Source organism: Vanacampus margaritifer, chromosome 5 (genome assembly GCF_051991255.1).
Source record: "Vanacampus margaritifer isolate UIUO_Vmar chromosome 5, RoL_Vmar_1.0, whole genome shotgun sequence".
NCBI lineage: Eukaryota > Metazoa > Chordata > Actinopteri > Syngnathiformes > Syngnathidae > Vanacampus > Vanacampus margaritifer.
Genome location: NC_135436.1, coordinates 22,641,714 through 22,669,259, shown reverse-complemented (window position 1 = coordinate 22,669,259; position 27,546 = coordinate 22,641,714). Strand labels below are relative to the sequence as shown.

The window sequence follows — 27,546 nt, the reverse complement described above, 5'->3', positions numbered from 1 at the left end:
ATGCTCTGATTCCACCCCCCCCCCCCCCCTTCCCCCTCTCACAGTAATTCAATGCCGCTGGAGCCTAAAACCAGGAATTTAATCATCCGCTGCTTAAATAAATGCATAATGCACAGGCACGCCCATGTCTCATTGTCTAGTCATACCTTGATGAAAATTTGTAGTTTATTAAAAATGAAGGAAAATGTAGGACTTAAACTAAAAAAAACTTCCAAAACGTATTTAAAATGGAAGTGAAGTGGGAAAAAGAGAGATAATATATATATTCCAATAATATATTTGTGTTAGTATTACGTTTATGGAATATGAATTAAGCAGCAAAATCCACCTGTTTTAATCTAGTTTAGAGGGCGGCCATTTTGTCACTTGCTGTCGACTGAAAATGACATCGCTAAGGTAACAACCAATTACAGCGCAGCTGTTTTCTGGATTTGGTCATGTGACATTCGCGAGCTGAGCCCTTGGGCACTGTGTTGTCTTTTTCAGTCGACAGCAAGTGACAAAATGGCCGCTCCGGTGATGGATAAAATCAGGTGGATTTTGCTGCTTAATTCATATTCCGCAAACATAATATTAATCAGAATTGCATGTTTAGACTAGTTGGGCTTCGTAGAACGTATTATTGTAAAGAAAAAAAATAACTTGACTTCCCCTGGTTGATCAATATGATTTATAAACCATTGAATCTTTTGTAAATATGAAACATTGTATTGATTATTTGATTTACAGTAAATTATTTCGCATTATTTCGCAAGTGATTACATGCTAACCAACTGACTATTATAGTTCTACTTTTCCATCGGGTTTTGTTGTTGCATTTTTCCGTTGGTTATCATTAGTTCCAGTTTTCCATCTAAATGACTGGAGAGTACTGCATGCCTAGGTGGCGCTATTGAGTGATGCTTTTGGCATTTTTCCATTGGATATCATTATTTTCCCTTTTCCATCTAAATGAATGGAGGGTACTTTCAAATAACACTTTTCCATATAAATAAAATAAATAAATAAATAAAAATACCTTGTAATTTTCGCTTTTACTTCATAAGCATTCAGCTTAGCATCCAGCTATTAGCATTCAGCTTTCAGCATTCCCACACAATTTCTGCAGAAATTGCGCTTAGTCTATTTAAATATAACTTCCTAATTATCATCAATTGGTTCACGTAGCTCTACTAAAATACGATCCTGCCAGTGGTGGCCATTTTTTAGTTACCAAAAAAACGTTTTCCATATTTCATATTTTGTCCGGCATTTTGTCACATTGTCAAGATTGCTGTTATCGCACCAATTCTCCCAGAATATACTGATATTATTATTATTTTTATAGTCCCAACCTGCGATAATCAGTAAGCACTCCATCAATGGTCTCTATTGTTGAATGATTTGTTCCTTGCTGTCAAATTGTCCGATTGTGTTGATCTAAAATGACAAATTTTTGTTGGTTCTATTAGAGAGCCAGTCAAATATTGTGTGTGTGTGTGTTGCATGCAGTGGACATGCATTGCAAAGGGAAATTCCTCTCTCAGGGTTGGGAGTTCTTCCTGTGGCAGAGCTGTGTTTGTACAGCCTGGCTTTGTCGGGATATCCTACCCGGCCCATGTCTGAGCTGCATGCAGGGGAGGGAGGGAGCGCTTGAGAGGGGATGCTTAATGCTGGGAATCGTAGAGCAGTACATGTCGGGTTTATCAGGAGTCTTCTCAGATCTTCATTAAATGCGAATTTGGCCTGTTGTCAATAAAGGTTTCAATGAGGGACGTCTGCGCCAGCCGCTGTAATCCTCCTCTTCTTTTGGCTTTACCGCAGCCTCGGGGAAGAGCCAACTTCTAATTGTCTGCTATTTGATTTGAAAATCCCTCATGTGTCTAGCCGTGATGGGCTCAGACTCTCGGAGGAGACTCTGATCTCTATAGGAGACTTGGCGAGAAGGTTCAAATCCAGGTCTGGACTTTTTCCGTGTAGACCAGCTTCCTGGCACAGCTCACAAACATGTTTGTTTGGTTCTTTGTTGACTTCAATTTTTTTGTATGAGACTCCATCGTTTTGGGGACACCGTGGTCAATCGGTTCCAAATATTAATTTTTTGGCTGTGCAGTTTGTTCCAGAAGGACTTGAGTCGTCAGTTATTTTTTCATTGAAATAGATCAGCAGTTACTGTATGTAAACAATTCATCATAAATAAATAAATACAACTGACAAATAAATAAATAAGTAAATAAAAATAAATAAGTAAATAAATAAAACATACAGATAAAATAAATAAATAATAAAAAACTTGAAGCTTTTTTTTCAAGATCAAAATTATAATGCAAACCCTGCAATCCCTTTAGAGTCCTTTTTTTTCTATTATTTTTTAAATTTTTTGTTAGTAAGGTCAGATTCAAGAATGTTTTTTTTCTTAATGTTTACATGGTCATTTTTGCTAACATTGAGATCTTTGTGCACAGCTGTTCACTCATTGAGTTTACACGAGACAACTAAAGTATTTTAGCCTTGGAGGTCCGTGCCAAAGTTAGCTGTGTTTTGACAGTCAGCTTTGTCTGCTCGGTTCCTCATCAATGCACACACACACACGTTTTCCCATGATGTCATTTCCCACTTAGACAACCAAACTGTACCTGCCATGTCACTTCACCAATCGGGATGCCAGCAGATTTTGATGACAGTTCTGTTGTCCGCTTTGTGCTCCACATTGTTGTTTTTGACCAATTATTTTTTTTCCCCATACGCGCTCCGTTAATGCTCGCTTGACGTCACACGTCATTGGCTCGCTTGTGTGTTTTTAAAAGGCGCTCAGGATGTGCCCGCTAACCTTTTTTTATTCTCTTATCAGCTCTCGTCGGGAGCTGTAGTTAGCGTGCCTCTGCGGAGGTTCCAAACATAGTAAAACAAAAACAAAAAATCTTTCCCAGACGGGCCTTTCCTGGAGCGATGACATCATCTCAACGGCATGTCGTTTGTCAATTCATTTTTTTGACGTCATTTTTCTTTTGTATTTTGACGTAAAATAATCTCTAAATCACTGAAATGCTGTGGAAAACGGTACGATTCTACACACATTGCTTCCCCTTCCACATTTATCATTTGATTCAAATTTCAAATCATTCAACTTTTCAAATATTCAAAAAGTTCAGAACATGGCTGCTGTTGTTTTTTTAGCGTTTCCCAAAATTCCCAATTTTTCACACACACACAAAAAATCTATTATTCTCATTCCAAATTCGAGATGTGGAGCTCATTCACATCAGCTTAAGAACTATTTTCGACATTCCAATTCCCACATTTCTAGAATTACAAATTATTCATAATAATTTTACCAATTTCCCCACAACAAAACTCCCACATTAACATACATTCTTCCTGCCAAACCATTTTTTATTCATTAATTAAACTTATTCAGACATCCAGCAAACTATACCCCACATTTTCAAAATAAAATGTCTCAATTCAGAGATTTCTTGCAAACTTCTTGACTGATTCAAACCATTATAAAGTATTTTTCACATTCAATGCATTTCACATTGCACAGCACATTTCAGTTTGACTTTACTTTCGATTTGACTTTTCGCCCAAAGTCAGCTGGGATAGACACCGGCTCACTTGCAACACTAATGAGGACAAGCGCAGCAGAAAATGGATGGATGGATGTTTTAAAAAAAAAAAAAACACACACACACACACACATTTTTTTTTTTTGGACGAGTTGATTTATAATCATCATTTTTCAGGATTGTACTGGTTTGACCCTGGGCTATTTATTCATGATATTCGACTGTGCGCTCTCACAGTTTTAAGGTGGAAATGATGAATTTTAATGGTTGGTCTGTCTGGGTGCTTCCTGCTCTCCGTTGCCCTTAATGAACTGCTGCCCTGCACATCTCTTTAGCACCATGCGTGTGTGTGCCGGTGTGTTTTATCGTCTCTCTCTTGACACCCCCTGTAATCTTTCCACTCTCTTATATCTCCACGTGTTTGTTCCCCTCCCACTTCTGACCTCTTTCTTCTTCTCATTCATCACATATCTCAGCATCCTACAGGTGATTTCATCTACTTTGTACCGCCTAGTCTTGTTTTCCTCCTTTCGCCTTCATCAAACTTCTTACTCCCGCACACGCACACATTATGCAGTAGAACTAAAGTATTGTATAATAGAGGACACATGATTTTATTGAAGCATGGTATGGGCATGATATATATATATATATATATATATATATTATGGGTGTCAGTTGATTTATTTTATCGTAATTAATCGCATGACATCAATAATTAACTCATGATTAATCACAAATTGATCTTACATTTTATATCTGTTCTAAATGGACAATAAAATAAGATGTTAATAATACCCCCCCCACCACCAATTTTTCATACTCTAGTTAACATAAAAGTGGAAAAATGTGTTAACCAAATCCAAATATGGTGGTATTTTTTTTGTTCATTTTTACAGTCATTTCATAGTAATTCATAAAGTTAGTTTAAGTTTAAGTTACTGTGCTGTGTAAAAAAAAAAAAAAAAAGAAAGAAAGTGTGAGACATTGATTTGTGTTGAAGTTTTTCTTAGATGGCATAAGCGTTTAATGTTGGACATTGATGATGCAAGGGGTGGGCGTTAATCGAGTGTTTAAAAAAAAAATAGTGGCATAAAAGGAATTTTAAATAAACTCGATATTAATGCACCAATTTTGACATCCCTAATATATCACAATCACAATATTTTCTTGAATGACTTCATCTAGATGGTGGGAGGGAAGTGGTAGTAAAAGAGGCCAAAAAACTCTCGGCAACAGACCAGTTTCATACAGAGTACAGATATAAGTGTTAAGTTGAGATTTAAACTTTTCTGTTCACGTATTTATGAATGAATACGTTGTGTTTGACCAGCTGTCTACCCTGCGCCAGCCACCTAACCAACTTCCTGCCATCAAATTGTCACTCCGCCAGGTGCAGGTCCAAGGCATTGTTTCTGCTGCACCGACTTGCCCAACTTGGCAAACAGAAAGCCTTGCACTGATACGAAAATCAGGATCCGCCATCATTAAAATAAAAAAATTAATTGATTAATTTTTTGTATCTTTTAATTCCGTTCATAATATGAGCTGTGGTTAAATGACCTTGGATTGTTTTTTTTTTGTGTGAACCCAGCAAGATTTTCCACAGCAATTTTCTCCTCCCCGTCGCCATTTCGCACCTTCCACGCCACCGTCTCCCTCGTGCACTCCACTGTCCTCCTTCACCTCCATCCTATCTCCTTCTCTCCGCTTCTCCTCCCCACCCTCTCACAATAACAACGCGACCATGCCGAAGCGCTTTGGGGGGGACGACAATCACAGAATAATAACAAATGTTGGCTGGAGGCGTTGCGATATGCGTGCCTGTGTGGTGTGAATGCATTCATCAGAAAAGAGTGCGTGCCCTCTCTTATCTGTAATGTGTGATATACCTGCCAGCTCAAAGTCACCAATAGAAGCTGGGCTGCTATCTCCGCACACGGCGATGAATTTGAATGGCTTTCTAAATTTGACTTGGAATGGAGGACCAGAACTGCCAGAATTGAAAATAAATAAATGGCAGAATTAAAAAAAATAAATGACTTAAAGTGAAAATAAAAACGGACATAAAAAAATATAATTAGAAAATTCAATCCAAAAACATAAATATAAATGGAAATAAAAACAACAAAAAATATAAATATACAGAAATAAATACATTTGTATTTAATTACTGCCATGACGAAATGTCATTCAAATAAGGGGGCGGTCCTAAGCGTGTCATGGGTTGGACTCCCCTATTGAAAGGTAGTTTGTAGCGGCGGAGTCCAACCCAAGACACGCTTAGGACCCCCCATTTGAATAACATTTCGACCTGGCAGTATGGACCAAAACTGCCAAAATTAAAAATAAATAAATGACTAAGCAAATAAATAAGTGACAAAAAGTGAAAATAAAAACAAATATAAAAAATATTATTAGAAAATTAAATATAAATGTATTTATTTATATATATCTATATATATATATATATATATATATATATATATATATATATATTTTTTTTTTTTTATTAAATTTATATATATATATATATATATATATATAAATAAATAAATTCATTTTTATTAAATTTATATATATATATGTTATATATATTTTTTCGAATTAGATGTTTTTATATCTGTTTTTATTTTAATTTTTAGTCATTTTTTTTTGTCATTTATTTATTTTTAATTTTGGCAGTTTTGGTCCTCCATATTATATGACTATACAGGATTAACCAACAAATACACAAAGTGCAGTTTAAAAAAATCAAACCCTAAAATGCTGTTTTGTGTGTGTTCTCCCTTACAGAAGTCCTTCTCTTTGGTGCTGGAGGCTCAGGATGATGACAACAGCACATCACAGCCAGGTGCAGTACATCCTCACACACAGTGCTGGCGTTTTCATCCCTGTCATGCGTCCGCTTTCATCCCGCCAACGCCGTCGTGGCAGCGGGTGTAGCGTGGCTTCATCCCAAAAAAGATAGCGGAGATAATGAGGGGTGGTCTCTCGCTTCCTCCGCCATTCTTTCCATCTCCTTGTCATTCCGTCTGAGCTCCTGACGGCTCCCCATTTTACCACTGAAGCTATTCTGCCAGCGCGCAGCCGGTCTAACACGGGGCGTCCAACAAGCAAGGCATGGACCGGCGTTTAATCAAAGAGGATTAGTGGCCGTAACCCTCCAACTGCCCTTGATGATATATAGTGAAAATACATTAAATACTTGGAGGACACAATGACTTTGGTTAAGATAGCGCCAGTGTGATTATTCAAGGTCTATTTAAATTGGGTTCAACTTTTCATCACTTGTGATTTAATAAGCAGCTCAAAGGCAAGTGGACAATGTCAGGACAAGCCCCGCCGCGCTGTATTACAGCAAAGGTACAGGTAGTAGCCTGCTACATTTACTCAGTCATCAGAGTCATTTTAATACAACATATTTTTTTTTGCTTTTCATTGAGTATTTCTGTCAAACATAAATGTTTGAAGATAATTGCTGACAACCTGCAAAGACTGACAACTGTCAAGTGCTCAATTATGGAGACACACGCTCGCATTGAATTAAATCTGAACTTCTGGTGCAGTCGCGACATGCAGTTAGCAAGAAAATGCATCCTCCATTCTGATAGTCTTCTGTCTTGGCTGCTTTAGAGCGCCTCATGGTTGGCCACGAGTGCAGACAAGTCACGGAGAGAAAGGAGGAATAGCGAGACGGGGAGTCAGATGTGACAGTGTGGACCAGGGCTTCGTCTCATTGAGGGGGGAAAAAAACTGACATGGCCACTTTAGAGTGCCTTGTTGTCGCTGCGTAAAAAGACCCATCATGAGTCATGACCCAGCAGGTTATGTTCCAGTTGCTGAAGAATTTAGGAATGTGTTGGCATAAAAAGGTGCTAGGCAAAATAGCATCCATTTTTCAGCAGGGCAAACACACACATTGGAGAGCAGACACGAAGGCTTGATTTTTCTTGATTTTGAATCCTAATTTAGTACTTGAGTAGTTTTTTACTGTATACTTATTTATTCTTACTCAAGTAATTGCTTGGCAGACTACTATTTACTTTTACTTTCAGTCATAAACATCTTAAGATTACCCTTTTTTTTTAGTACAAATTTGGCTTCTCTACCCTCCTTTGTACACGGTTGCACAGAAGACCATAATATGACTTTCTAACAATATTTTTTTTAGTAACACATTGCATTAAAAAAATATATACAAGCAACTTTTTAAGTAAAGCCTTCATTTAAAAGCTTTTTGAATTTTTTTGCCTTGACATGCGAGCAATGACTTCAGCGAGCTTCTGACTCCAAATCTCCGTATTCGCAATAATGATGAATTATAATATACCCAATATGTGCCCAAAGATTAAAAAAATGTTTTTTTTCTTCTCCCACTGCTCCCCCAGATCAGCTGATTGAGCGTGTTCTTCTCTCCTCCATGTTGAATCCCGGCGAGCAGTGGCAGGCGTACCGCCACCACGGCCGCTCCTTCAGCCTGGAGTACCGCCTCCGCTTTCGCTGCGACTCCAACTACTTCGGGCCCTTCTGTAACAAGTTCTGCCGGGGCCGGGACGACTTCTTTGGCCACTTCAACTGCGACCCCAGCGGCTCCAAGGTCTGCATGGACGGCTGGACGGGACCCGAGTGCAAAGAAGGTCAGGCGCTACACCACTCACAATAATAAGTCATTTCGTTCAGTACTTTTTCAGAAAGAAACACTCGTATCCCAGAATGCAGTAGCTGAGCAACACGGCATATGACGGCATAATCTAAATGGGGTCACAGCAATTATTTACAAACTTATTTCCCTCTTGAAAAAACAAATTCACACAAATATTAGAAAGCTCAAGACTAATGTTGACAGTAATAATTATAATATGTGTACACAGTTTGGTGAATTTTTGTTCATGTTAATCATTGCCAGGGATAAAAATAATAATAAGGATTTCTATATAATTAATAGGGCCCTAACAGTAGTTGCTGCTCGGGTCATAATATAATAATAATAATAATTATTATATTATTATGTTAATAATAATAATAAAAATAGTAATAATAATTTTTATTATATATGTATAATTTTTCTTTTTCTAATTAAAAAAATATGATTATTATTATACTACTACTACTACTACTAATAATAATAATAATAAAAATTATTAGTACTATTATTATTATTATTATTACCGAATTAAAAAAAATATGATTATTATTATACTACTACTACTACTAATAATAATAATAATAATAAAAATTATTAGTACTATTATTATTATTAGTAGTAGTAGTAGTATAATAATAATCATATTTTTTTATAATAATAATAAAAATTATTAGTACTATTATTATTATTAGTAGTAGTAGTAGTATAATAATAATCATATTTTTTTTAATTAGAAAAAGAAAAATTATACATTTATTACAAAAATGAAAATATATGCTATTTAAATTATAAATGTACATTATATTACATTCAACCTTAATTCCCAACGATTTTATTGTATCCCGTTTTAATTATTCAAAATAAAATAAAACTAAATAAAAAAAATAATAGTGAAATAATAAAAAAATACAATTGAAAAATAGAAAGAGATAGAAGTTATAAAAATAAAAATAATAGTAATAATAATAATAATAATAGAAAGAGATCGAAGTTAGACAAATAAAAATAATTTATTTTGAATGTTTTTATTGTATTTTTTGAATGATATTTTATGCAAATTTCATTTTCCATTAACATTTTATTGTATCCAGTTTTCCATATTTCCAAAGTTCCAATCAGTATTATATATAATACAACTGTGATTCAATCAGCTTATATATATATATATATATTTAAACAATAGGGCAATTGTAACTGTACCCTGCCAGTAACAAATTATGCAATTGCTGCATCTGCTGGTACAACATTATTTTAATACAAATTTGAAGTATGATTCTTGGCATTTGAAAACATTACAGACGGTAAGAGTCTCGTGTGGTTTTCCTGGTATGTCGCCTACTTGAGTAAATGAGTCACCTTTTTCCCATATAAAACAACAACTGACAATAGTACATTTGCATTTAAATGGGTTATTCTCCACCTGCGTGTGTGACTCATCAGCTGGATATGAACCCTGTGACCACCAAGCCCTTGCTTCTGTGTCTCAGTGGTTCAAATTGAATGCAGGAAACCAAAGGGGGAAAAAAATCAGTTTAGTTTTAGGACATCCTGCAGCCATTAGCACCCCGCCCTTGCCTCGCCTCGCCTCGCCTCCTCACGCTTCCTCCTCAGCAGGTCGCTGATTGGACCGCGGACATGCAGGAAGTCTGAAATATTAGCTGCCTTTAACGCCTAATTGTGATAAATTGAAGGTGGTTTTGGGTCTGGATGTTTGTTTATTGTCTATGTTCAGTAAGCCTTTGCTAATTTGCGTTAGCCTGTTTATGGTGTGTCTTGTTAGCATTAAGCTAGCTCACTTTCGTTCGATGAAATTCCATAGTTTGGATGAAGGTTTTTTTTATTTTTTTTTAACATAAAATGTTTTATTGTATTTTGTGTTATGTGTCACTTTCACAATAAACTTCAACTGGGAGTCATAAATAAACAGCTAGAAAGGATGAATGAAATTTTAATTTCCAACCATTTCATTGCGTATGCCATGGCTGTACTAGTTTTGTAGTTCCATTTTATTAAATTTTTTCTGGAGAGCTCAGTATTGTTCATTCGGTAATTTTACCGATTTGACATGTCATAATCATTGCTCTCCTTTTTTTTTTTTTTTTTTAAATAATTTCATTTAATTTATTTTGTATGTGGGTGAGTATTTGTATGTGCATGCGTGTGAGTGTGTGTGTATTCATTAGTTCACCTAAAACCTATTAAAAAATCCCATACCCTTCACCGAAACCGAACACTTCCAGCCAGAGTCGTGAGGCCGTCAGGAGACCCGAGGAAGGACCAAAGAAAGGAAAGGTTTGTAGTTCCTAATGTATGTGTGTATGCATGTTTTTGCAGCGGTGTGCAGGCAAGGATGTCACCAGGCCCACGGCTCTTGCACCGAACCCGGTGAATGCACGTGAGTGACCCACACTGCACGTAATTTATTTATTATTGTTTATGGTGCAAGTATACAATATTGTGGCCAGCGAGTGTTGTAATTGGTGCTTTTCTGTGGCGTGGGAGAATGGACGCCTCGTCAGTCCAGAGAATGTCAAAGTATCCTGTTTCTTTCTCCTGTCTTCTTTCAGGTGTCACTATGGCTGGATGGGGTCTCTGTGCGATCAGTGTGTGACGTTCCCAGGTTGTGTGTATGGGAGCTGCACTGAACCCTGGCAGTGTGTCTGCGACGTCAACTGGGGAGGTCTGCTGTGTGACAAAGGTATACGCTTTTAGTACGATATGGATAGATGGATAGATAGATAGATAGATAGATAGATAGATAGATAGATAGATAGACAGACACAGAGATAAGTTGCTAACAAGTCACTTCGCGCTTTGACAGCTCTAGCCAATCGCCAATAGATTTTTCTTTGTACAGCATTATTTGTATATATTTCAAATATTGCCTATGTATTGCATAATATGTATTATGATTTGATAACCATTGTTTTAATAATAATAGTAGTATTTTTTTTTAATATTTGGTGATATTTTATTTAGTTTTACTGCATTACAAAAAAAAAATCTTCAAGTTTTATTTCTTCATTTCATGCACTGTAGTTCATGAATTTAATATGTAGATAATGTTTTTGGTTTTGTTTATTCAAAATAACGAACAGTTATTCCATTATTATTATTATTATTATTGTTATTAATAATATTATTAATGGTAATTGTGTGGTTGAAATATTTTTTATTTATTTTCTTTTACTTTTTATGCAATATTCAGTAATTTAAAAAAATTAAAATAAAATAAAAAAATATATATATATAAAATTTCTTTTAGTTAAATGTTCTTTAATTTCATGCAGTTTATTCATTCATTTTTTTCTATTTTAGCAATAATGTCCTTTCTTTTTTAGCTTACTTCTATTTTTATATACTGTATATTCATTCTTATATTGCATTTCAATTATATAGTAAAGAAAATAATTTGCCTGTGTTCGTATTTGTCTTTATTTTACAACAATACATACAATAAATGGTACACGCATGTGACCACATCCTCAAACGAAGCCCTCTTTGATGAAGAATCATATGTTCCGTGTAGGTGCGGTTCTTGTCACACCCGCTCAGGCGTTTCCCTCAATACTGATCTTCTCGATGCGATAACCCCCCCCCCCCCCCTCCCCCGCTAAGAAAAGCTTCACCTTGCTCTCCCTTTCCCAGCACACTTTTACAAAGATCCTCCAACATGATCCCAAGATAGGCCCCCCGCCCACCACAATGTGGGTGGGGGAATTCGGGACCCCGTTCGGGACCCCGGCCCCCCTGCCCATGGGACTTTGCATTGTGTAGTGGAAAAGTGATAGCCTTGGGTACGGCCATTGTGAGCCTGTAACTGTAGGCGGGGTCCTGCAGGTGAAGACAAAAGAGATGGAGATCACTGCGCAAATGTGTGTGTGTGCAATGTTTGTTTTTTTATTTCTGTAAAATATTGAAGGCACTTTACAAAAATGCTTTCCAAACAGATTAAGAATGTTATTAATATGCCTTACATTTTTTGCCATTCTGTGACCTAAATCAAACCTTTGTGCGTGTTTTAGACCTGAACTACTGCGGGACTCACCAGCCTTGCAAAAATGCCGGCACCTGCACCAACACGGAGCCCAACGAGTACCAGTGCGAGTGCCAGGAAGGTTTCAGGGGGCGCAACTGTGACATTGGTGAGTGAAACTTTAGCAAGGTCACTTCGTGGCGCAATTATTGGCGCACCATCATGACTAACGCTAAAATATAAAGTGTGTTTAATATTATGGTAAGTATGTGTTAGGCGATTAATTTTTTTTTATCGTTATTAATTGCATGACTTCAATAGTTAACTCATGGTTAATCAAAATGTTATATCTGTTCTAAATGTAGAATAAAATATTTTTGTTCTAAGTTTTCATACCTTTGTTAACATAGAAGTGGAAAAAAGTTAAACTAATAGAAATATGGCTGCTTCTTTTCGCCATTGATACAGAAATTTCTTAATAATTCATAAATCTGAGTTGAAATTAAAAAGATTTACTGTACTGTAGTGTGATATTTATTTGTGTTGGTCATTTTTCTGCCACTAGATGGCATAATTGCATTTGTTAGACATCGGTGACAGCTGTTAAGAGCGATCTAATCTTTAACATGAAGTCACTTGTGAAATTCTGCACATTTTTTAAAATTGTAAAATACAACTTGACCCCAATCTCCACAAATACATGCATCATTATTACATTTATTTCTGCTACATTTTGACATGGACATGTCTGCTGCGTTTGCGACTGTAATTCCCCCCAGTACAGGCTTTCAAAATAAAGGGCGGTCATTAATCATGCCTTAAAAGAACTTTAAATTAACAAAAAATTAACACACTAATTTTTACACCCCTAATGGTAAGTCACTTTAACATGATGCACTATTTGAAAATTAACACTGCACTCATTACATAGAGGGGAACAAAATAACTATATGTAGATAATGATTAAATCAAACATAAAAGTTACTGCAAATAAAATTTGGACTTAACAGGTTCAAAACAATATACATCAATCACTTATTCATCTATCAATTTCCATTCATTTTATTTCATTTCCCCACATGTTTTTTTTTTTTAAAAGATTTTTGCCAAGGTTAAACTTTGTGGCCCAACTGTAATTGTCAAAGATATGTTTGGGGCAAACACAACACCACTCCTCACCAAAAGAACACCATGCCAGCAGTGTGAAGCATGATGGCGCCGGCATCATGCGTTCATTTTTTGGGGCTGTCTTTTTATTCAGCTTCAATTGGGGACTTAGACTTAAGGTGAAAGGAATTATCAATAGTGCTTATTAGTTGTCAATGTCAGCACAAAAACTTCACCACAGGCGTCTGCTTGAAAGCAGATCATGTCAAGAAAAGCCTACCAGAGCAACTATTGGTTGGTTTCGGTACATGCCTATCCCCATAGTATCCTATACTATACACATGGCATATACAGATGCCTGTACATCACCTAATGAAGTTCCCTGCAAGTATATTATAACACTGCTAGGTCTAATCTGCCAGTTTATATACAACTTCCTCCCAAGGGACTAATAAAGCGCTTGTTCTTCGCCTCTTTCCTCTTTCCTCTCGGCAGTCGAACACGCGTGCGTGTCGTCGCCGTGTGTGAACGGCGCCACCTGTGTGGAGGACTCAACGGGCTTCAGCTGCGTCTGCGCCGAAGGCTGGACCGGGCAGACCTGCGCTGATGGTGAATGGCTATCATACATGCTAACACACTACAATTGTAACCCTATTAAAGAGGAAGTCCACCTTAAATTTTTCTTGACAATTATATGTAATATGTGACCTCACTAGTCTAAACATGACATTCTGATTAATTTTACATTTGTGGAATATGAGTTATGAAGCAAAACACAGCCGTTTTTATCCATCTCAGGGGGCGGCCATTTAGCCACTTGCTGTCGACTAAAAATGACATCACACGGTATTTTGGTTAATATTGCGTTAGCGGAATATAAGTTAAGCAGCAAAATCAAGCAATTTTTATCAATGCCAGAAGGCGGCCATTTTGCCACTTCCTGTCGATTGAAGATGACATCACAGTTGCTCATGTATCAGGTAACAACCAATCACAACTTTAGAGAACAGGTGAGCTGTGAGTGAGTGGGGGAAAAAAATGGCCACCTTCTGATATTGATAAAAACTGCTGGATTTTGCTGCTTATTCCACCAACACAATATTAACCAGAATACCGTATTTAGTAGGGATGTTTAAAAAAAAATCATTTCGGCGATATATCGCGATATTACCGTGCACAATTCTCGTATCAAATCAATTTTTAAACATCAATTTCTGATGGAAATATTCTACAAAACATCTTACTTGAGGTTAGCTTACAAACCACGAGTGCCATCTAGAGGAGTAAAAAAATATCACAGGTGCTTCATAAAGCTTCATTTGTTTGTCTGTCTGTCTCGTTAGCTGTTTAGCTAGCTAGCTAGCTGACCCATTTAAACCAAGAGTGCCATCTAGAGGAGTCAAACAATATCACTTCATGAAGCCTCATTTGTCTATCACTACTGATTAGTATTTTCCAATTTTTGAATTTAAAAAAAAATCGCAATAATCGACTTATCATGATTAATCGGTATCTAATCGAATCGTGACCTATGATGAATCGTGATACGGATTGAATCGCCGGGTACAAGGCAATTCACACCCCTGGTATTTAGACTAGTGAGGCTGCATAGAACATATTGCTATAGAATTTTTGAGGGGGTTGACTTCCTCTTTAAAATATTGGCCCATGTAATATTTAGACTTTTTTTTTTTGCCTTAACCACCCACCTCGGGATGCTGCATGCAGTCTCCAATAACACCATGAAAAATCACTAGATTTGCTGTTCATGGCTTTCTTTGGTGGAGTTTCTAAATATAATGAGAAAAAATGTTGTTTTAATAGCTTGGATCCAAATAATTGGGTCTCTTTGTGCAAGCAGGCGCCATCCTTTTTTTTTTTTTTTTTTTTTACATTTCTCGTACTTTGAAAGGAACAGCCCCACCGTGTTGTTATGTCTTTTATGCGGCTACTTCTGTTACCTTTCGCATAATTGCCCTTTAAGAACAAATGATGAGAGCTCTGTATAAATATGAATAGATACAGAAATGCCATTTTTCCCAGCAAAGATGTGTCTGGATGCTCTTTGCTGCACTTTCTTTCCCTTCAAACCTCATAAACTCCATGTCTGCGCCGTGAAGCGAGAATAAAGGTCAAGCATGTTTTGGTGGAGTAACAAGCGAGCTGTCACAGCGGCGTGTGTGCATGTGCGTCATATAAGTGAAAGTGTGTGTGTGTGTGTGTGTGTGTAGCTTCAGACGAGATTGAACCGCACGGGTTATCGTACGTCAGAGCCGAGACTGTAAACAGGCGACGTTACGCATCCCTGATGTTCCTCGCCATCAGGATTTGCCCGGCGTGTATACTCAACTTTTTTTATTGTTATTATTATGACAAGAGCGAGACAAGCAGACGAACAAAGAGGGCAATTAGTTTTGCTTTTGTTGGTTGCTCGGGTGGCCGCAACACAGCTTGGACGCGGGTTGTATGTACGAGCAATATTAATGAAAGTCTTCTGTGCTTGTTTGGAATTGCCTGTTTAGTTGTTCGAGCGGTGGCTGGTTTATTATTGTGCGAGGTTGGAGTCGGGTTCAGATCTGTGGAAAATGCTTATTGGGTTATGTGCAGTAAGTGGAGCTATGTATGAGAACTTGGCCATTAAGTCGTATATTTTGATGTTTTGGGGAAACTCAAGACAAAAAATTGTTTTATTGCGATAATGTTTTATGTAACCCACTAGTCTAAACATGGTATTCTAATGTTAATAGTAAAGTAGTAAAAAAAAAAAATCCGAATTAATCATATTACTTCAATAGTTAACTCACAATTAATCACAAATCTGTTCTAAATGTACAATAAAAAATGGTAGAAAATAGAAATAAAACTTTTCATACACTTAAAAGTGGTAAATAAAAAAAAATAACTATTAGAAATACAAGAAGTCTTTCATAATAATTCAGAAAACTTAGATAAAATTAAAAATATGTACTGTACTGTAAAAATGAGATGTGATATTGATTTGAGTTTAGGTCATTTTTCTGCCACTAGATGGCATAATTGCATCCGTAAGACGTTGGTGACAGCTCAGTGCATTTTTCTTTTCATATATTAAGAGCTATCTAATCTTTAACATGCAGCAACTTGTGAAATTCTGCACATTTTTTTTAAACTTGACCCCAATCCCCGACAAATATATGCATTATTATTAAATGTATTACTGCTAAATTTGGACGTGGACGCTGCGTTGCGACTGGAATTCCCTCCAGTACAAGCTTACCAAGTAAGGGCCGTTAAAAAAATGGTGGTGTTAAAGAAACTTTAAATTAACTCAAAATTAACGCACTAATTTTGACACCCCTACTGTATGTGCCTTCAATAAACTAGATAACTCGTTTGTTATATAGCAGAAATACACAAACATTACCTAACCTACCGAAGAACATTAAATATTGGTAGACAGTATTGAAGTTGGCACTTCCCTTGTAATGACCATTACTGCCATCTACAGGATTGGAGAGTAAGTGTCATATCTTTCAAACTAGACAGACAGTAGAGTTGTTCCATATTTTCCTTTGTTGAATCCTGCTTTGACATGTGTGGAACAAGTCGTTTTAACCCCTGTCACATTTCCCATCTCCCTCCCCCTTAAACGAACTCGCTCCTCCGCCACCTCTCTGGCTGCGGAAGATGAGAACGTGCCAGGGTTGATGATTGCATTTGTAACCGTTTACACAGAAACCACAGCAGCAGAAAATATTTCAAGCCTCTGAAGCGTCCGCATACCAGAGCTGCATGGTTTCTCACATGATAGCATAGCATATGTGACACACATGCAAAATGTCTTCGGTGCACACTTTATCATTACACGGGCGAGCTGTTCACGGATATTTTGTCTTCGCAGCGGTGAGGCAGTGCAACCGAAGCCCCTGCGGACCAGGTGCGACTTGTCAGGAGGCTCCGGGAGGTTACCAATGCCTCTGCCCGCCTGGATGGAGCGGCAGAACCTGCCAGCTGGGTCAGTGGGTCAATATTAAAGCCTTGTCGGGCAAGCAGCCATGTTGGAATGCTTCTTAGTGGGGCAGTCAAACTGAGTGATTCTTCCTAACCAATACTGTGTGTATATATTAGGGATGGGTAAACAATATCTATATCTGCCCTCTTGCGGTCGTTTTACAATCAGGGACGAGAAATTAGAAGATAGAAAATTGCCATTGACTCATTCAATGCCAGCCCAGTTAAAATGGATTTTTGACGTCAATAGCCGTCAATGGCACTGAATGAGTTAATTTCATGCAGTTTTTTTTGCTATGTTGGGATATACGTAGGTCTTTCCTAAAAAATAATCGGTAATCGTTTTTGGGAGACATTTTGTTTATCAAAGGTACGCGGTAATCGGTATCAGTGATTATTCAAAAGTGGTATTGAACATCCCTAATCTTTTTTTTCTTTTTATATATATTTTTCTTTCTCTTTAAATTTTATTTGTAATTTTATTAATTTTAGTGCCATTTTCTAATTTGCATTTATTTATTTTATTTGTTATATTCTAATTTTTATTTATTTATTTATTTATTTATTTATTTATTTATTTATTTATTTATTTATTTATTTGTGCTGTCAAATCAAAGTATGTGAACCATGAAGCATAATTAAAAAAAATAATAATAATTAAAGCATAAAGCAGCCAAAACTATATTCGCCGAGTTTAAAATGGAAATTCTGACGACCTTCAGATGAACTCTCACTTGTTTTGAGAACAACTCTCATTACCGAGCCTCGGGGCCTCCTCGCATCCATTCCCACACGCAGCATCCTTTTCAAAATCCTTCATTTATAGCCGCTGATTACAATTTCAATTAGACCTGCGCTGCTCACAGCCTGTGAAGCGACGTCATTTCAACCAACGGAATGTGATCAAATGTTCCCCTTAGAGGTGAGCTGTTCATTTCAAACCGCAAACATCATCCACCCTTCAGGGCTGCATTCTCACAGAATGTTGCATTCATTCACATCTTCCTCGGGGGGGCCTTCGTGTGCTGGATGCTTGTCAGGGAGAGGATACTGTGTACAGTCAGGCCACACATACACACACATTGTATACACTCACTAGCTGCCTGGGGATTGTAGCATTAAAAAAAAAGATCAATTTTTCATTGTGATGGACCGTCCTACTCAACTGTGTTAAAGTGATACATAACTCTGACACTTGATAATCCCCCGTAGCTGCACACACCATGTAATATAGTACACACATACGCACTGCTTTCAAAGTCAAGTGATAAATGACTTGAGCTCTTACTGTAGGTGGACCCGTTTCATTTTTATAAGAGAAAAAGTCGTCTTCCAATAGATGTCTCTGTATCCAGCTGTTGCCGTTCACACAACAGACTCGTAGCTTTGTGTTCAGCCATTATTATTTCATGATACAATTATACGTATTGCCCCAACATTTCACATTGCATATGGTTTTCTTGGCATTTGGGACAGAGAACAGTGCTCCGACGTTCCCATGCGTGTCCATTTTTGCCACTGGTTGCTAAGCTACTTAGCAGGAAGTAGCCTGTTGCCTTTTCCGACCGGTTTGGATTTAAATGAGTTGCATCAGAAATCCCTGACTTTGCTTTTAATGCGAACCAGATGTATGATACAAGTAAGATAACCTTTTCAATGTTGTGCTAAATGCTAAAATCACATTTGTACCACTTTGAACAAAACTGGTACATTCAACCAAGTAGAGATCTCATTCATTGTTTTATCATGTCACTGTACGTCATCTGTGTTGTGTACCAGAGTTTGGGACACTGGGCTACTTTATTAATGATTTTTTTCCTACCAAAATGTATTGTTTTTGCCACTCTCAAATCATCTCGCCACCACCGTCTGTCATCATAATGGCGCCGCAACGTCAAACATGCCTGAAATTGATTAAAAAAAAATTCAATTTGGACACATACTCCATTAAATGTTGCTAATTTGTGATTATGACAACTGATTTATTTATTTATTTTTCACCCTTTAGACGCCGATGAGTGTGAAATGAAAATATGCGTCCATGCCCGCTCTTGCCGCAATCTGATTGGTGGATACTTATGCGACTGTCTTCCTGGATGGGCGGGGCCAAACTGTGACATCAGTGAGTGTGGCATTCATCAGTTTCACCGCAACAATCCTACCTTTTATTCATGCGTTTTAAAAAGTTGTATTTTGTTGTAAATAATTATGCATTTATATGTTGTTGTTTTTTATGTATTAGGGAACACCAGCTGCCAGAGCTTGTGTCTCAATGGTGGACATTGTGAGGTGAGTCCAAATATTTTGTGGAATAATTTTTATGTTCACAAATTGAACACTAACGAGACTTTAAACTGCCTCGGGTAGGACCAGATGTCAGGATCCAGATGTTTGTGCCCACCTGGCTTCTCTGGAAAATACTGCCAAATTCGCCTCGGCCCTTGTGACAGCGCCCCCTGTCTGCACGGAGGGCAGTGCACAGCGAAGGACGAACGCGCTGTCGCCTGTGACTGCCCTTTGGGCTATTCTGGAATCTTCTGTGAGGCAAGTCAGCAAATGTAACTCAGCAAGTGTAAATGATTCATGTCATTGTTAACATCACACTTTTATTTCAGATTTTACTGGATGTGTGCAACCCAAACCCCTGCTTGCATGGGATGCCCTGTCACAACATCGATGGCAGGTACATGTGTGCCTGTCCTGAGGGTTACCGTGGAAACGAGTGCCTCAGCCTAAAGAGCCCTTGTTTTGGCCCTCACTGCCCAGGTAAGTGGATGGATAGATGGATAGATAGATAGATAGATAGATAGATAGACACTGAAAGAAGTTGCTAACTAGTAACCTCACACTTTGGCAGCTCTAGCCAATAGCTAGCTAGCTAAAAAGATAGCAGATAAATGTTTGTTGTGATAGATGGTGCACTGAAAGAAGTTGCTAACTACTAACCTCGCACTTTGACAGCTCTAGCAATAGCTAGCTAGCTAGCTAGTTAGCTAAAAAGATAGTAGATAAATGTTTGTTGATGCAGTTTTAGGAATGATTCATAATATATTTTCGCAATCCCTTCCAGGCGCAATGTCGGACACGAAAGGGGGCATCAGCTTCTACATAGTCTTGTTGGGCGTCCTGGCATTGGTGATGGTGTGCGCTTGCACCGCGTGTTCCTTGGTCCTTTCCCACTTTCAGCACAAGCGGAAAAAGCAGCAGGCCGTCCCAACGGAGGAGAGCACAATCAACAACCAGAGGGAATATGTCAACCTAATCCGAAATCTGGACCACCTCGTGCCCCCGCCCCTCCCACCTCCTGCCGCTCCACTGGTTCAGACGCCACCCGGCATGGCCGCCGCCGCGATTAGTCCGCACTGCTACGAGGAAATAGAGTTGACTCTCCCTCCCTCACCGGCCCCTTCGCACTCGTCGTCTCCTGGGCCAAAACAGGCCCGCGCCCCAAAACTGGATATTTCCAACCGGGAGCGGGAGAAACTAAACCGCATCCACTGCACAGACAACCACGAGCTCCAAGTGTGACCCTTCAACTCTGAGGCTTATTTTATTCTGCATTACTTTGCACTCTCTCGCTCACAGGGTCCACGTGTCTTGTTTGGCCTGTCGTGTCTTGGAGTCTCCTCAGATCATGTCATGAGCATTTTCATCAAAAGTTCCAAGGACTTTTAGGACTCGGTGCTTGTAATTCCAGTACTATGACAGCCCTGGTTTGAAGGAGAAGATTGACAACTGTCGATAGAGATGTTATGTATGTGGTGTGTTGTATTGGTAATCATGAGTAAACCATGAGAACAGTGGGTCCGATTTGCCACCGTGAATATTGAACAGATTTAACATGAACCGAAAATCACTTCTAAAATACCCTACACCACTTTATAATCGACTCAGGGTCGTTTTTGAGAGAAAGCCAAGAATCAGACAGCCTTTGCTGACTTTGATCGGAAAAGAGGAAACATTTTCAAGTTGGTCTCGTTTATTAGTCAGTGTGGATGAGTCCAAGAGCCAGCCATGCAGTCACAGTTGTCCAGCACTGCAGACCCCACCCAAATGTCAGTAACAATAATTCAGCGGGCTTTCAATGACCGAATGAATGGATGATTATTTAAAGTCCAACTGGACTGAATGTGAGATTATTTAAAGCCAGCCAGCGCATCTTCTTATACGAGAAGCTTCACTTTCCAACACATTTAACTGGACTCAATCCGAGTTTGTGCGTGAGAGACAATATATAAAATATGTAAGGAGTCGGACAGAATCCTCCAAGTTGTGCTTTAAGGCCTCATGAAATGTTTTTAAAACCATTCACTGTTGCCTGTGTTGCTTCTGTGAATCTACCTTTGTTCATTCTGCTTGTAAGATAGTTTTTGTACATAACTATATTGTAAATATTGATGCCTCCCTTTTTTTTGTACCGTGGTTCAGTCTGAGAGTATCACTCTTGTTGTTTTACTGCCGTTCTGTAATAAAAGTGCATTTAACAGATTTTTGGGGAGATGTCCTAAGAATTACGCTAAGGTTTTATTTTGGATTTGTTCTGGTTTGTAACCACTCCAGAGAAGAGAGAATTTGTTGCCACAGTCTGAATGTGAGGGTTTTGTAATTGTGATCACTGTGGAATGTAACAAGTACTCTCATAATAATGTGTCTCAGTCGAATCTACCTCACTGAATTTATGACATATTGAAAAGTTCCCGGATGTGACGACGAGGACTGACTGCACGAGTAAAACGTGTAAAAAACCGGGGAAGATTTGCGACCAAACCGAAAGTTACGTCACAACAGAAATAAACAAATCTGTTTTACTTATTATTATCATCTGTGTACTATTTATCCTTCTCATTCAAAAATATAGATTTATACACTATGTTGAAATACTTTATTATAATTTTTATTTTATTTTCTTTTTTCCTTCTCAGTTTTGCCTTCTTCTACGCAACTGCATCAGCAGCTTTGGTGTGATACCTTAGCACCCTCTACTGACCAGTCACGACTGGTTGTAGGTTAAATTATTATTATTTTTTTAAGTAGGGTTTTTTTTTCCTCAAAAGAAACTTGTTTATTTTCACTGAATAGCGATTGGAATGGTTAGTAATTAAAGAGATAAACCATAATTTATATTTGATTATATTAATAATATATTCATTTTTTTAATACTAGGGAACAGTGGGAAGTCACTGACAATATTGGATAATTAAACATGCCCTAGGTCCAATTGACCAAGAATATTATTGGTGGAAAAATATATCTGGTAGTCTCAAATTTATAGCTATGTGCAGATGGTGTGCGTTAAAAGCCATAAACTCATTAACTGTGAGTAAAAGGAAAGGCGTTTTGTGACAACAGGGATGCAGAAAAGACCGTTAATGGCTAAGTGGATGTGACAAACGTGAACTTTGGCCCGTGCAAACAGCAGCCGGCCGGTAAGGCTTCCTGTAACCGTCCTGCTCAGGAGGAAATGGAGGAAACAGAGCGCACGCTCCACACCTGCTGTGTGCCACAGGATGTCCCTCATGACATGCATGCTCACAGGAGAGAAGCTTCAACTTTAAAGTCTGGAGTGCATAAAATGCACTTCGACTTGGTCCAAGTTGTGACATCAGTCTGGAATGGAACACTTTATTATCCTTATAATTTAGTTTAAACACTAATTCAAACTCATTTGGATACATCATAAGTAAATAAATGTACATTTAATATTGTATTTTTAACAGTTATTTTTCATTGCAATTTTATTTCAACACTGAGACATAAAAATGGTAGGAATTTTTTTTTTGTATGCATTTGTACACAACAATGAGCGTGACAATATAAGCCTGGATGATGATTTTTTAATATACTGTACATGAATGCGGATGTATGCTTGATGAATAACCACACGTATAAATTACAATAGGATCTTTTAACAGCAGAAAAATTGTCATTGTTCGGAATTTTTGATTTGATATCATTTGTTTAAATGTAATTTTCAATCATCAATAGCTGACTATAAGAATAGATTATAAACATGTTTTTGCTTCAACATTTTTGATTTGAGAATGATGCAGTCTAAAATGTTTTAAAAACCTACATTTTTCAGGGTTTAATCTTTAACTTTTGTCTTAATTGTTTCCCTTTTATTAACCCAAACAGAATCATTAAAACATGAATAAATTAGATGCAGTAGTATTGCTCCTGTCCAGCAGGGGGCGCATTGCCTTATCACCGCAGTTAAAGTTGGCGAAGTAGAAGAAAGGCAGCGCGGAAGAAGGCGTGTACGGTGGCTCTCTGGATCAGCGAAATATAACCCAGTTTTCTATTTGTTGCCCGTAAAACAGGTAAGCCTTGTCCATGTTAAATGTCACTAAATATGCTCTTTTAAACATTCCTTACGTAGACAGTTGTTTTCTCTTTTGCTCTGGTGCAAGGAGCCGCTGATTGCCAAGCTAAGCTAAACTAGCTTCTCGGTAAAGAGGCCCCAACGACTACACGCGCTATCAGTCAAATCGCTGCAGCTCCTGACAAACTCCTGCGATGTTTTCAAAACATCTGTCTTTATTTTTGTGTGCCAAAATGGGTTTAAAAAAAAAAGCTGGACTGGGAAAGAAATGGACGTTTAAAGACTGTCAAGACAGCGATACGAATGGCTCTTTAGTCTTTAGGTTCTTAGGTCAACAATTATTAACCTGTCTAAGGGTTTATTCTTGTAGTGGTAGAAAGTGACGATTTACTACTTCACAGACTCTAACAAATTTCTCAGTCGTTGTTAATGCTATTGCTATCTGACTTGTATTTCAAAACTTTGAGTAATGCTTTGATGTTAAAAGACAAAGTTTCTTAAATTTTCAGTTCTAATAAATCAAACGCAGTGGTAATTTTGCCGTGAATCGTACGATAACTACAACTACAACTACAAAGTCTGCGCTGGCAATTAAATCGCTCGGCCAGAAGGTGCTGCTTTTTCCCTTCGCCCCACGGCTTCAAATACCTCTCTGTACTATTTTATTTTATTACGTGTCTATTGAAGAATTGAACAGTTCGATTCTGCAGTTCGATTACTGACCCTACCTTTTACAGCCACACACATTCAGTGTCACAGATGCCACAGTGTACACTTGGTGACCCCAAATAGGCAAGAGTAAAACCTGCTCCTCACATGGACATTTTGCAGTTGTATAGCTATTTAATACCGCAAAACCAATTTTTATCCTATTACTTGGAGGAATAATCAGTAGAACGTGCTATTCTAAAAAATATTCCGTCACAGCAGCCATAAAATGAATCGACAAAATCGATTAGTTGCCCAAGGCCTAGTGGGACCTCCATGTAAAACAAAACAAAAATCTGGTAACCAGACCCTCTCCTCTCCTTTTCCCCACTGCAGCAACCGTGCCACGCCGCGCCCCCACCCCCAGCGGCGCCGTCATGTGGCAGGAGGCCCGCAAGCACGAGCGCAAGCTCCGTGGCATGATGGTCGACTACAAACGACGTGGCGAGCGCCGCCGAGAGTACTATGAGAAGATCGTAAGTAGAGTTGCAAACGTTTGGAATTTAAAAAGTGGGAACCAAATCAAGGGAGATTAAAGAGAGCAATAATCATAATAAATGTGAATAAACAAGAGATTTGATGGTTGGCTCTTAATTGGGAATTTAAATACAGTAACAGCAGTCGAGGAAAATCTATTTGGTCTTAATTGTGATTTAAAGCATCAAGATTTCAAACAAGTACTGTTAAATGTGAAGAGCTCATTGCCGGAAAGAGTTTAACAAGCTAAACTTGTAAAGCCTGAGGAAAGATGATTTTTATTTCTTTATCGTTTTGCTTGAGAATTTTCCAGCCTTAATCCTAAGCGACGACGTCGCTTGCTTGCGTGATGATAATCGTTCTGCCTCGCCGCTGCTTCGTTTTGAATCCCTCTGACTTGTTCTGCAGCTGCCACTTTCTGTTGACCCCAGAGGACTCACGCAGCTTCTTAAAACTTTAAACAACATTAGGCAACAACGGAGCAGCCATGGGAGCAAAGTTGACACAACTGTTAGTCTTTCCACATCTGCTCATTTTTGTCTCCTTTTTAGAAAAAGGATCCGGCGCAGTTCCTTCAGGTTCATGGACGAGCCTACAAGATCCACTTGGATCCTGCTGTGGCTCTGGCTGCGGAGTCTCCCATCAACATGTAAGGGATCGAAACACATGTGGACACACACACTAGCCATCTTGAAAATTGCCACAGCAGTTCAGCTATTACACAAAAATAAAAGGATTATCGCAGCTGCTAAGATTTGTAACCTTGTGTGATGTCTACTTGTTCTTAAACTGTAGTGGTTAGCAGGTTATTAGTCCTGCCGGACTTCAATTTAAGATCATTTATTTTCATGCATTACTTGGTTAATTAGATAATTTAATACTTATTTATAGTAAATAAAGGTTAATTAGATCCAGGCTTTTTAGTGAAAAAATGTAGACTCACCTTGTCGCCGTTTTGGAGACCAGCCACCACCACAAAAAAAAAAAAGAAGGAAAAAAAAAGCTCTCCTTACCTGTAGTTTGGCACCACATTGTGGCAGTTTGACACTTTAGTGAATCATCATCTTCATCAGAAAGAGAAGTTGTTCACACTTACCCGTCATTGTGTTGATTTAACCACTTCGGATCAGCATTTTTTTCTGCTGGGCAATTTATTTATTTATTTTACTGGTTTTTACTCTTCGCACATAAGAAGAACATGGAATTATAATTTTTTTGGGATGGGGGGCATCTCATGTTTTTATTTGTTTTTGTGGATGCCAGGATAGTATAGCTGTAACATGTTGTAAACTTACCAAGCTTATATGTAACATTTTCAGCATTAACATCATGCAAATCAACTCGCGATTGCGATTGGTTAGCTAGGATACAATCACGAACCAGAAGTGTTGACATCATCCAAATGATGTGTTTTATTGGCTTAGACATGCAAATACGTCATGTCCACTGCAATCATCTATGGGTCCGAAGGGGTTAAATGTTTGCGTATTAGTAGTTTCGGTACACTATATCGATAAGTGCTCGAGTGAGTACTTGTACTGGTATTAAAAAATGATATTGAACATCCCAAAATGTAAAAACATTAAAACACCCACTACTCGTATTACTCTTGCATTTTGTGTTGTTAACCTGTGATATTTTAATGCTCACTGGACTTTTTTTATTTTATTTTTTTAAATTGTCCTAAAGGATGCCTTGGCAAGGTGACGCCAACAACATGATTGACCGTTTTGACGTGCGGGCGCACCTAGATTACGTCCCCACCTACACGCCTCCGCTCATCACCACACCGTGAGTTGATCTCATTCTGCATTTCATTCTTGTTACTCATGTTTATAAACGAGGCAGACACAAATCTTTTATTTTTTTTTTTAACATAATATCATCTCCTCCGTCCTTGCAGAACCCCTGAGCAGGAGATGGAGGAGAGGAAGTGTAATTACGAGCGCTACAGAGGCTTGGTGCAGAACGACTTTGCCAACAGTCAGTAATGTATTGTTTGACATCCAGCATAATAGCAAGCGATAATTGTCTCGTTGAATCAAAATCGTGATGAACACTTTAAATATTTCAGTGACTGTGCATTAACGCGCGCGCCATTTAGAGGCTAACTTTTTGCTGCAATGTTCTGCTTCAACTCTCTGGTGTCCTGCCGCAGTCTCCGAGGATCAGTGTTTGTACCAGATCTACGTGGATGAACTCTATGGTGGCCTACAGAAGCCAAACGAGGAAGAGAAGAAAAAGTATGTCCATTAGATAGTTTTTTCTTCGCCGGTGTTTGTGAGCGAGCGTGGTAAATGTGGAAGTACGTACATGCGCTCTTTTTCAAACCGGCTTTGTCAATGATGTGGATGCAGGCTGGCTGAGAAAAAGGTTGCCATTGGTTACACGTACGAGGACAGCACCGTGACGGAACCTGACGCCGCCTCGGACAAAGACGAAGACAATTCGGAGAACAGTGAATCTGAAGAAGATGAGGTCATCCCAGATATTGGTGAGCTGGAGCATAAGCGTAGATTCGGTCTTTCTCAAGGCTGAGCTTTTTCTTGTAAGCTAATCGTAATAGTTTGTGCTGATTGGAGATGTTTTTAGGTGAATATGCATTTTAAGGATCTTTTAGCATAATTCATTTTCTAATGAATTGACTCGGTTGTTAAGCATGCAAAGGTGTCACGCGAGCCTGTGTGTCGGTGCATTGCAGATGTGGAGGTGGACATTGACGAGCTGAGCCACGAGCAGGAGAGGGAGCTCAACAAAACGGCCACTCCCT

General features: G+C 38.2%; 2 protein-coding genes across 3 annotated transcripts in view; both read left to right on the top strand.

Moving 5' to 3' along the window:
• The window catches only part of LOC144052477 (uncharacterized), a 39,145-nt gene extending 17,058 nt beyond the window's left edge, over positions 1 to 22,087 (top strand). Inside the window, exons 3-14 of the mRNA XM_077566570.1 lie at positions 6,345 to 6,402; positions 7,940 to 8,188; positions 10,531 to 10,591; positions 10,764 to 10,894; positions 12,222 to 12,341; positions 13,775 to 13,888; positions 17,160 to 17,273; positions 19,278 to 19,391; positions 19,512 to 19,558; positions 19,637 to 19,813; positions 19,885 to 20,035; positions 20,340 to 22,087. Coding sequence (XP_077422696.1) covers positions 6,345 to 6,402; positions 7,940 to 8,188; positions 10,531 to 10,591; positions 10,764 to 10,894; positions 12,222 to 12,341; positions 13,775 to 13,888; positions 17,160 to 17,273; positions 19,278 to 19,391; positions 19,512 to 19,558; positions 19,637 to 19,813; positions 19,885 to 20,035; positions 20,340 to 20,797 — 1,794 coding nt within the window. The 3' untranslated portion in view covers positions 20,798 to 22,087. The remainder of the gene's footprint in view (positions 1 to 6,344; positions 6,403 to 7,939; positions 8,189 to 10,530; positions 10,592 to 10,763; positions 10,895 to 12,221; positions 12,342 to 13,774; positions 13,889 to 17,159; positions 17,274 to 19,277; positions 19,392 to 19,511; positions 19,559 to 19,636; positions 19,814 to 19,884; positions 20,036 to 20,339) is intronic.
• Positions 22,088 to 23,467: 1,380 nt separating this feature from the next.
• The window catches only part of clasrp (CLK4-associating serine/arginine rich protein), a 14,645-nt gene continuing 10,566 nt past the window's right edge, over positions 23,468 to 27,546 (top strand). For both annotated transcript variants that reach the window (XR_013294164.1, XM_077565980.1), the window contains exons 1-8: positions 23,468 to 23,589; positions 24,636 to 24,775; positions 25,328 to 25,425; positions 26,466 to 26,567; positions 26,680 to 26,759; positions 26,935 to 27,019; positions 27,134 to 27,270; positions 27,478 to 27,546. The exon at positions 27,478 to 27,546 is cut by the window's right edge and continues 28 nt beyond it. Coding sequence is in view for 1 of the 2 variants with exons in the window: in XM_077565980.1 (XP_077422106.1) it covers positions 24,677 to 24,775; positions 25,328 to 25,425; positions 26,466 to 26,567; positions 26,680 to 26,759; positions 26,935 to 27,019; positions 27,134 to 27,270; positions 27,478 to 27,546 (670 nt within the window). In the remaining variant the exon portion in view is untranslated. The remainder of the gene's footprint in view (positions 23,590 to 24,635; positions 24,776 to 25,327; positions 25,426 to 26,465; positions 26,568 to 26,679; positions 26,760 to 26,934; positions 27,020 to 27,133; positions 27,271 to 27,477) is intronic.